The 11544-nt window shown below is 37.5% G+C and overlaps 1 protein-coding gene across 3 annotated transcripts; it reads right to left on the minus strand.

Moving 5' to 3' along the window:
• Positions 1-2358: 2358 nt before the first annotated feature.
• On the minus strand, positions 2359-11541 carry plekha3 (pleckstrin homology domain containing, family A (phosphoinositide binding specific) member 3). Of its 3 annotated transcripts, none has more exons than XM_072261781.1 (8): positions 11302-11541; positions 9834-9950; positions 9353-9508; positions 8708-8844; positions 7933-8103; positions 7699-7742; positions 6748-6875; positions 2359-5150 (listed from the first exon to the last, which is right to left on the minus strand). In XM_072261781.1, the coding sequence occupies exons 2-8, from the start codon at positions 9853-9855 to the stop codon at positions 5014-5016; spliced, it is 795 nt and encodes a 264-aa protein (XP_072117882.1). In that variant the 5' UTR covers positions 9856-9950; positions 11302-11541; the 3' UTR covers positions 2359-5013. The 3 variants fall into 3 exon arrangements, with proteins under 3 accessions (XP_072117882.1, XP_072117881.1, XP_072117883.1); XM_072261780.1 differs by having other exon boundaries at positions 11201-11541; XM_072261782.1 differs by lacking the exon at positions 11302-11541 and adding an exon at positions 10456-11184.
• Positions 11542-11544: the final 3 nt, after the last annotated feature.

Raw genomic sequence — 11544 nt, forward strand, 5'->3', positions numbered from 1 at the left:
CCAATGCCTAGACTAATTGACTAATGTGCCTTCTTAACCACCCTATCAATCCGTGCAGCCACTTTCAGTACTTTTAAACAGTTTTCCATCCTTTACTGTCTTGTCTCCCTTCCTCTTCACCATTTACACCTCGGACTTCAACTACTGCACAGAGTCTTGTCATCTTCAGAAGTTTTCAGATGACTCTGCCATAGTTGGATGTATCGGCAAGGGGGATGAGGTCGAGTACAGGGCTACTGTAGGAAACTTTGTCACATGGTGTGAGCAGAATTATCTGCAGCTTAATGAGAAAAAGTCTAAGGAGCTGGTGGTAGACCTGAGGAACAGGTGACCCCTGTTTTCATCCGGGTATCAGTGTGGACATGGTGGAGGATTACAAATACCTGGGGATACGTATTGACAATAAACTGGACTGGTCTACAAGAAGGGTCAGAGCCATCTCTATTTCCTGAGGAGACTGAGGTCCTTTAACATCTGCCAGACGATGCTGAGGATGTTCTACGAGTCTGTGGTGGCCAGTGCAATCATGTTTGCTGTTGTGTGCTGGGGCAGCAGGCTGAGGGTGGCAGACACCAACAGAATCAACAAACTTATTCGAAAGGCCAGTGATGTGGGGATGGAACTGGACTCTCTCACGGCGGTGTCTGAAAAGAGGATGCTGTCTAAGTTGCATGCCATCTTGGTCAATGTCTCCCATCCACTACATAACGTACTGGGTGGGCACAGGAGTACATTCAGCCAGAGACTCATTCCACCGAGATGCAACACAGAGCGTCATAGGAAGTCATTCCTGCCTGTGGTCATCAAACTTTACAACTCCTCCCTTGGAGGGTCAGACACCCTGAGCCAATAGGCTGGTCCTGGACTTATTTCATAATTTACATATTACTATTTAACTATTTATGGTTCTATGATTATTTATTATTTATGGTGCAACTGTAACGAAAACTAATTTCTCCCGGGATCAATAAAGTATGACTACTACTACTACTACATAGGACATTCTACTGCCATGAATAATCTTGCATCAAAATTTGATCACCTTCAAGCATTGAGTAATTTTTTTCATAAGCAGCCTCAAATTTATAACTTAATATTCTCTCAAAAAATTTTAAATGTTTGAAAAGACTAGAATTGTTTTTCCTGGAGATTTTTTTTTTGCTCCCAAAGACATCAGTATGTAAGCACCTGGTTGAAAAACTTGAACATTTTACCATAAAACCCAAGATATTGCATTGTCATGTGAATTCTAAATGGAAACAATGAAACCTCAAGCACTTATGGCCTGTTGCATAGTGTAGTTAAACATAAATAATGAAACCATGATGTGGACAGTGTCTGCCAGAATGAAATATTATCCTCTAGAAAGGTTTAATTTGGCTCAGTAGTGCAAGTATAGGCAAGGTCAGAAGATTGTTACTTCAAATAAAAACTACAAGTACACACAGACAAAAGGTTACCTGTAAAATCTGAGCCAATTTATGACTAATTCATTCTATACTGTCAGCAGGACAAGTATTCATTGATGGTTTGGAAAAACAATTTCAAGCTAAGAATTAAAGGTAATTCTTGAAATCTTGTTTCACAAATTGGCCTTATACATTTTTGTTCTAAAATCTTCATACTACTCATGGATTATAAAATTAAGTCTGAATTATTGAACATGGTAATTACAAAACCATCAGACATGGGAACAGAATTAAGCCATTCAGCCCATCAAGTCTACTCCACTGTTCAAAGCTAATTTATTTTCCCTCTCAACCCCATTCTCCTGCCTTCTCCCAATAACCTTTGATGCCCTTACTAATCAGGAACCTATCAACCTCAACTTTAAATATACCCAATGGCTCGGACTCCACAACTGCCCATGGCATTGAATTCCACAGATTCATCACATTCTGGCCAAGGAAATTCCTCTATATTAACATCAATATGTTTTTTTTAAAAAAAAAGTTATACTAAAAAAGGAAACAAATAATATGAATTAGTAAATTTATTCAAATTATGGACCACCACTGACTTTTTTTTTAAAAAACTGCACAAAAAAGATTATTAGAAAAGTCAGTACTCCATTGTTTCCCATCCTCTACTCAAATCACCTAAGTGGAAATTAAGAGCTCAAACATTTATCCATGACTGGATTGGCATGACATATCTTCAAGTTCCAAATATCTATCAATAAAGATATTATGCTTTAATTTATTGGTTTATCAGCATTAGCACATTTGACTGTCATGACAGCAGGAGTACACCCAAGTTTCATAATATTAAGTCATCTGTTTAGCAATTAATCGCAAAAATTAGGTCCTGATGGGAGTGAAGTTTTGCATATTACTACAACTTAAATTTCATTCTGGATCAATTTATATTCAGTTTATTTTTTTTATATAAGAGTTATCATAGAGAAAAAGCAGAAAATGGCACAAACAAAAATCTATTTCCCACAATGAACCAGACATGAAAATCCTAAAGGATATCCTGACAGTACAAGTCAGAATAGGTTCTTCCCCCATAGGTATTTAAATTCATTGCAATTAAAATTCACATCTTATACATTGACATTATGAATCAACATGCTGAAATGGTTACATATTACCTAATTAGGACCATTTTCAACATTTACTCTAAAATACACACAATTATGAAGTTTTCTTTAAGTGGGTGAATGCATTTTTAAACTATTATAGTTAATTACTGAAAAGCAAAATTCCAAAAGTGAAGTTTTATTTCATTGTAATTTTAACAGTGTAAAACATCACTAATAAAACTTAGTGCTACATATTTATCACACAAATAAATCAGTTTTCTTCCTTCTCTGTCAGCTTTAATTCTTGCTGCTGAGCTGTGTTCAATTCTTATATTTATCCAAGGACCCTTTTTAATTGTATGACATTAACAGCTCTCTCTCTCTCTCTCTCGTACACATATTTTGTATGTATGGGAGTTGACTGGAATATAAAAAACACAGTAGAGCTTGATTCTGTCTTCACAGACATTTGCTAACAGGGTGGCAAGGTTGATAACAGTTAGTAATTAAAATTCTCACTTGATTTCCTCTCCTATAACCCAAGGTACCAATTTCATAATTGATGCTTCAGCTGAGATCAGGTAAATCACAAACTGAAGTCTTTGATGCATTATTCAACCTTAATGAAAAAACTCAATTATTGGCAAAACTGTAAAGACATGAATTTTAAGCATAAATGCCTGAACAGATAGTTTTGTAAAGGAACAGGATGATAAAAAGCTGTCCATTTTACAAGTTTTGCATGCAAATTCTTAATATTCACAGCATTTAATATTTACAAAAAATGGTGGCCTGGTTAATAACTTTATATTAACATTTGTCACTAACCTGTATCATTATTCACTAGTAAGCTGAAGTTTTTACATGCCTAATACTCTTCAAACTTTAACAGCTGGTTTATGGAACCAAGTTTGCCGATCTCCTGGACTAGAACCATGGGTTTCCGGAGATTAAAGTGCTGTACCCCGCACACCTCTGAGTCATGACAAGGATATCCTGTATTCCAGAAGTGCTAACACATCCGGTGTAGTTTTTGCAAACTGCTCACAATATTCTCATGACATGCTGTCCATTACCAAAAAAAATACACATTAAGACTTCAAAATAATGTTTTTCATGTAAAGCAATGTGGGAGAGTGGAGTCTATCTAAAATACTGAAATGCTGTTTGTTTAATGTGTGGTAAAAGAAGAATTAAATACACTACCATTGTTTCCACTAAATTTGCTAGAGCAATTTAATTCAATCCTTCTTTGTAATCATATTGCTTATATTGGAAGAAATGGATGTGCAGAGCAAATTACATTAGCAGCATATCCAACATATAAATAAAAGCCAACAAAATCAGAATAGAGATTTCAACTGTTGATTGGTATTGAATTACTATGCAAATTATTTACACATTCTTGAGAAAAGTTGGCCAAAGTATCCTCTCAGGGTCATATTCAATTTTAAATGCACCAAGTCCAGATAACATTTTTGTCAGAATATTGTAAATTGTAAGTTTTCCATTATTTCTGATCTCTGCTAAAATATGGCACAAATGATAGAGATACAAGAGCTTTGAAATCTCTAATGACACAACCAGTTAAATTTCTGCTAATAAAACTAAAAACAACTGGGAAATAACACTTTTGTTTTCCATCTTGGTCAAATAAATGATTAAAAAGTCTAAACTCAAATGAAAATCTCTTCTCTTTACCTCAGTTGCAGATGATCATATTATAAAAGTATCTTATTTCTACAGTTTGCCAGTTACAGTTTTTGTTACTGGATCTACTTCATTAATCTATTTTTATTGGATATAAAATACACCTGCTTCATTGCCTTCAGAAATGAAATAGATGGTATCTACTCATTTCTCTTTCAAAGGTAATGCAGAGCACAATAGTTTTAACTTTATGCTTCAGAAACTGTTTCTACACATACGAGTTCTGGTATAACCAGTACTAATTGGCTGCTACTAGAAAAGATGAAGCACAATCCAACCCTCATCCTCAAACAGTATTCAGCACTCATGTATATAACAGATTTCATTCATCACGTACAAACTACAAAGTCAAAGAAAAGGTGTAAACAGAAACATCTAACTGCGATTCCTCTAGAATGTTAATTCTAAGGATACACAGGTGCATACAATGAATTTTGTGAGCCCCAGGGATTGACTGCTCCTCAAATCCCTCCTGCCCACAGTCTGCGCTATTTACTTTTCCACTCAAGCTTCACAGTTGCTATTAACTCTTAATGGCACGTTGCTCCTTATGGCAAAATTTTGAATCAGATGATTACCGATCCTCAATGGATTTATTACACAATACTGTAGAAAATACAGTCGTAGTTTACGGAAAATATATCATAGAAATAAGGTTAGGTAAGCTTGTCAAGTTTTCTGATTTGATGCAGTATCATAAAGTGCAGAGAAAGCCATTTAATTAGGAAATCATGTCCCTTTGTTGCAATATTATAAATCCATTTTAATTTGTATTTTCAACTTGAAAGTGCAACAAATTGACTTTCTGTCTCTGTTTTATTCCTTGAGATTGCAGCATTTTCTTCCGGAATGGTCACTGGAGGGAATTCACCATTTGCAGTCAATAAAGAGTTGCGAGATATTTGAGTAATCTCTGTAAGAGTTAAAACAATTAATTCACAATAATCGGGTCAATATACTTATCTCCAAAAACTATGCGTCAGCCCATACTCATTAAAAATGTCAACTTAATATTTAAATCTTGTTCTACACAGAGCTACGATAAATGTGCTGCAGATCGAAGATCACAGAAACAGGCCCTTTGAACCACTGAGTTTACATCAATTCTCCAGCACCCATTAATACTAATTCCCACATTCCAATCAACTTACTCCCCATCCCTATTCCAGACAATTTTCCAGCACTAGTTTAATCCAACAACCTATACATTTCTGGAATATGGAAGGTTACCAGAACACCTAGAGGAAACCCACACAGTTGCAGTGAGAACATCTGAACCCTAGAGAGAAAACCCAGAGGATGCAAATGAATTCACATCACTAGAGCTGCCAGTCAAGAGCACTGTAAGATATCACAACTATACATAGGGCTTTACAATGGCATACAATAGTAATCATAGACATAATTTGAACTCTCAGTTGCCCAATCAACAATCTGGTCAGTGCCATTTCTACTGTTGGATCGTTGCTCCATTATAAAGCTCACAAGTCAATTGATATCGTCATAAAAAGTCATTCCTGCCTGTGGCCATCAAACTTTACAATTCCTCCCTTGGAGGGTCAGACACTCTGAGCCGATAGGCTGGTCCTGGACTTATTTCATAATTTACTGGCATAATTTACATATTACTATTTAACTATTTATGGCTCTATTACTATTTATTATTTATGGTGCAACTGTAACCAAAACCAATTTCCCCCGGGATCAATAAAGTATGACTATGACTATGACCAGACAATGCTGAGGATGTTCTACGAGTCTGTAGTGGCCAGTGCTATCATGTTTGCTGTTGTGTGCTGGGGCAGCAGGCTGAGAGTAGCAGACACCAATAGAATCAAGAAACTCATTCGTAAGGCCAATGATGTTGTGGAGATGGAACTGGACTCTCTCACAGTCGTGTCTGAAAAGAGAATGCTGTCTAAGCTGCATGCCATCTTGGTCAATGTCTCCCATCCACTACATAATGTACTGGGTGGGCACAGGAGTACATTCAGCCAGAGACTCATTCCACCGAGATGCAGCACTGAGCGTCATAGGAAGTCATTCCTGCCCGTGGCCGTCAAACTTTAGAACTCCTCCCTTGGAGGGTCAGACACCCTGAGCCAATAGGCTGGTCCTGGACTTATTTCATAATTTACTGGCATAACTTACATATTACTATTTAACTATTTATGGTTCTATCACTATTTATTATTTATGGTGCAACTGTAACGAAAACCAATTTCCCCCGGGATCAATAAAGTATGACAATGGCTATATGACTATGACTATAATTAACTTCAATGATGAAAAATATCCCAATTCAGTTCATAAAAGAAAAATAAAACAAAATTGAACATCAAAACAAGGAACTTTGTGGCAGTGTGGGTCACTTAAAAGCCTGGAATAAAACTACAGTTTACCCAAGGCCTCAATTTCCTTATTAATTTAAACAATTTTATATTAAAAATTACATTAAATTGATTATTGAAAACACATGATTATTCAGAAGGATCTAATTCAATGCTTACTTTCTGGATCATCCAGAGCACTGTCACTGTACGATTCCGTATCTGAATAAGTCCGTATTCTCCTGTGTACATCAGGACGTGATGCTGCAATTGTAGTTTCCTTTTGGTAATTCGTGTCCAGTTTCCTGCTAAAGGTAAAACGTGAACTTAACTCAAACTCTGACCATGAAATCATGTATAAATCAAGATGCAAGGTACTGAAAAGGTAATGCTCTGGTGACATAATCGCAAAACCCAAACCACAACTACAGTAAGATGATGTGTTAGAACTTAGCAATTAATTTTATAGCAATTTTGTTCATGCAATAACAGAGACCATACTGATAAAAATATTAAGTTAGATCATGGTTCCCAATGATTTTTATGCCACTGATGAATACTATTAAGCAAGGGGTCGGTAGACCACAGGTTGTCAACCACTGAGTTGATAAATTCTGCATACCCTTTTTCTAGATATACCAGCTACCCATGTGCCTGCACCAGAAAAAATTTAGTACCTGCCACTGTCTCCAACAATCATATTCTTGACCTTCTTTCTAATTCACCCCAACAAATCCTTGAGGTAAATATTCATAGTCCTGCAAACCTACCACTGCTGGATCCCAAGGCATCATCTTGCATATCTCCAGAGCAACGTGAACCTCTGGGCAGGTCATGTAATCTCATCAGTAAACAATGGCATGGGTTGTACAACATGGAAACAGGCCACTAGGCTTAACCACTCATCCTTCATTTGTCCTCCACAGAAACCTCTTTCAGTCTTTTCTCATCCAAATTTGTTAGCCAAATTCTTTTCTAACCTTAATTGTACGTTTGACCAGCCTCCCCATGATTACAAATGCACCATCTGTTTCAACCATTCCCTGCAATAACAAGTTCCACATTTTGGGCAATTAATAACACCAAATATAATTTACGTTTATAACCAACAACAGAAGTCCTTTCCCTTACCCATCATAAAGTATAGTACCAGGATGACTAATTGATCGTTTCATCTGCAATATTGAAAAAGAAGTTACCAACTTGAAAAGCATCTAAATTAAACTAAAATTACTGTTCAATTTATATCAAATGTAATTCACCAAAAAGAAAATTAAAGAAAATTAAAAATTACACAAGAAAGACAGCAGAAATAACATAGAAACATTGGTAACTCTATATTTGTTCCTCTTAATAGAACCATACCCGAACCATCTGAACTGGTGAAGGTGATACAGGAGAGACCAGTGGATCAGAGTGAGAAAACTGGAACATTTCAGGCTTAAACTTGGCATTGGCTATTTTCATGCACTCTTCAAGAGTTGTAATGAAGGTATTACATGTGGCACTGAGTAAAGATGAGGCTTCATTCATGTTCTGAGAAACAAAAATGTTATTTTTTCACTTTATAAGTGTATACAGCAAGTTATACATACATAATTGGGATTAGATTACCCAAATAATAACCAGCAAAAAGAACTATTCCTTTATACAACTTACAGGCTTCAAACTAGTACATTGACAATTATGAAGCTATATTTTATTTTATTTGGGAAAATAAATGCAGAGATCAATTACCTAAAAAAGATCCCTTGATCATCTAAATAGTAGACTACACAATTTACAAAGTTAACACAGCTATAGCAGGACTTTCAGAAATCAAAGGATTTATAAAGACAGAAACGATGTTATAACCCAAGATTAGATTTGATGGATAAAGAAAGGAATATAGGTTCAAGGTGAATACATAGAAGAGGAAGTTTTTCTTGGGTGAAGGGCAAATAGTCTGTTTCAATGCAAAATTTTAATGCATTTTTCTAAACCGCTAAGACAAACTAGTTAAAGCAAAGAAATCTTGCAGACTGAACACAAACATTATAATTTGTTTTTTCAGATCTTGTTCGGATACTAGCTATAATTAATTACACAAAAAAAAACACAAAATTGGATCAGGTCATTACAATATATTCTGATACTATACCTCAGCCGTTGGCATCAAACCTGGTTGACCTTGTTTAACAGACTCTTGTATTGTATGAACTTGCTGCATTAGTAAGTCACAATACAACCGAAGCTCTGACATCTTCGTTTTGAGAGATTCATTAGTTTCACTGATTTCTGGGGGTGTCAAACAACAATACACAATTTAAACATTAATAGATTAACATTTCATATTTAATCATCAAAATCCATCCACATACAGCTTGAGCAGAAAGTAACAGTTAGAATAGTTTTAGAACCAACACCAAAATTAGTCTGACAATTTAATTATCATTTGCAACCCAAATTCAGTTTATAAAATTTATTATTTTCAGTTCAGTGCAACTTGTACATTTTACTATTGTGAACAAGACATTATGATAGTTATATTTACTTTTTTGATCAACATATTTAATGGATTATACAGCCATTAGTTTGTTGACTTGATTAACATTTGCCGATCAACACATACCCAAGTATCTCAGATTTGCAAAATAAAATTAAGTAATGAAAGACAATGACAATTATGAATGACATCAGATAACAAGGAAAATTTCAGTTAGGTCTTATATAAAAGTTTGTCAAAAATAAAGTAGAGGCAGGTAACTTTCAATCTCCTTTGTGTCCTGTTTGTATTTAGTGTTACCTTTTTCCTTTTTAGTCCTCGTATCTGCAAGACATGCCTTTGAACTCCCTAGTGCCACCAACCACCTCTGCCGTTCAGCAGCATTGACGGATTTCACATAGAAATGTTGTTCTCCGGGAATAATCAGTTCCATTCTTGTGTTATCTGTTGGATGTACTGGTTTTAAAGAAAAACAAGTAATAAAGTGATCCTATAGCAAAAGTGCAACTATTTAAAATAAGTTCTTTCGGAAAGTTTATAATCACAAAAACGCCAGTTGTCTAAATTTTAAGAAAGTTAACATTACAAGTTTTTGAACTTTGAGAAAATAAAATAAATGCCTGGATATCCTAACCTAAAATCTAAACAAATATCTTAATCAAACCTAATTTAGTTTGATGTCAACAGTATTTTCCTTACAGAATACAAAAAGAAATCTGTGTCAAATTAATTCCATGTATAACTAATTTCATTTGAGTTAGGAAGAATGTTTGCTACTTGCCTTTAATTTCACAAACAGACATTTTGATACTCCCTTTGCTACCTTTGTTAACATCATCCTGGGAATCATAATAAGAAAGTATTCCATTATCTAGAATGAACCAACGAGGCTGCCAACCTAAGGAAGAGAAAGAACAATTGAAAGGTAAAATTACTAGTGATTCTTTGAAGCACTGAGTTTCACAGGACAGGCACCGAGATCAGGTATAGGGGAGAGAAAGCCAGCATACAGAAGTCAGCAAGAGAAAGACTGGCAGGTGAAAGGTGGGACCAGATTAGGTGTGGGCAGATGGAGCCAGGTAGGAGGGGTAGGGGGTGTGATAAAGGTGGAAAAGAATGAGGGGTGGGGGTTGAACAGAATGGTACAAGGAGAGGAGGAGGAAAGATGAACCAAGGGAGAAGAAATACACTTGGAAAGAAGGTAATGGATTCTGCTAATGAGGTAGGAATGGTGAAGGCTGAATAAAGGGAAAGAGAACACAAGTTGTCTGATAAAAAGGAATCAAGCAACACAGTGGCAGAGTGCCTCAAAATTGCAAAATTCAGTTTTCATAACAGATTGGGTTGTAGGCTACCTAAGCAGTACATAAAGTGTTGTTCTTCTAATTCACATTTGGTCTCACCTTGCCAGAGGTCAGCAGGATACGAGTGGGAAAGGGAGCTGAAATGAAGCTCAAGGCAGCCATTGTCATGGTCTTGCCAGTGTAGAGGAGGCCACACATGTGCAATAGACCAGGTTGGAGAAGCTGCACATGAATCTCTGCGTCACTTTTATGGACTGTTTGGGTTCCTCCATGGTCATGAGAGGTGAGAAGAGGCAGATCGCAGAGAAAAGTTTCAGGAGGGAGGGAAGAAAGAAAGATGCAACCGACTATGGACTCCCACTATAATTGGCAGAAATAGTTAAGAGTCATGAACAGAATGCATAGCCTAATGGGGTGAAAGCTGAGGAGCATAGGAACAAGATCTCCGTTGTAGGGAACGGTTATTGAAAACTGGCACCCAAGAAATTGAGTGTGAGTGTGTGAGAGAGAGATTTGCAGCAAGAAACAGACAAACTGAGAGAAAACAAATGGGATCCTTAACGTAAGACAGGGTGACAGGAAGTGTAATCGAGGTAAATGTTAGTTTATAGCAGAAACCGGCAGTTATATTATCGCCTGAGCTGAAGACCAAGAGATCCGTTAAAAGAAAAGTCACAAATAGTCCATTTATGGTCCCCGGAATACAGCTCTGACCATGTCCCGGTTATCTACCCTATCGCCCTTTACAGGGCCCGGTGAGGCGGCAGAGGGGCGAGGAGGCTGGGTGCTCGGCCGGGCTGCCGTTGACAGGTATGCGGGGCGAGCGGGCCGGGACCTCGCTCACCCGTCAGGTAATTGGTCCACTTGTACAGGATCCCTTCCATCTTCACATCTTACGGTTCCGCCTCACTTCACCGCGAGCTCAGCGGACATCGGGAGGCTCACCCGGGCCTGCGACCTCGCTCTCGTTGCTGCGACAGCGGCCCCATCCACGAATCCCCCGCTCAGCAGCATCGCATCCTCGGAAAGCCTCCGGCGGCTGCCTCCGCTACGGGTTACGGGCTCCGAGCGCCCGGCTCCCACCTCTCACCTCCGCACCGGAAGTCCCTTCCGCAGCAACGGCGGACGCAGCCGTGACGTGACGAGACCAGGCGGCCGCTGCCGGAGCTTTTCTCGTGAGATCTCGGG

This window comes from Mobula birostris, chromosome 6, assembly GCF_030028105.1.
Source record: "Mobula birostris isolate sMobBir1 chromosome 6, sMobBir1.hap1, whole genome shotgun sequence".
Classification (NCBI taxonomy): Eukaryota; Metazoa; Chordata; class Chondrichthyes; order Myliobatiformes; family Myliobatidae; genus Mobula; species Mobula birostris.

Bases quoted from the DNA above. Each gene is read 5' to 3' on its own strand.
- plekha3 (XM_072261780.1), bottom strand. From the start codon at position 11,240: ATGGAAGGGATCCTGTACAAGTGGACCAATTACCTGACGG. The intron at 8,104-8,707 runs GTATAGTATCAG...TTTGTTTCTCAG, and splicing joins GTTTGATGCCAACGGCTGAG to AACATGAATGAAGCCTCATC. The intron at 5,151-6,747 runs GTAAGCATTGAA...TAACTCTTACAG, and splicing joins TGCTCTGGATGATCCAGAAA to AGATTACTCAAATATCTCGC.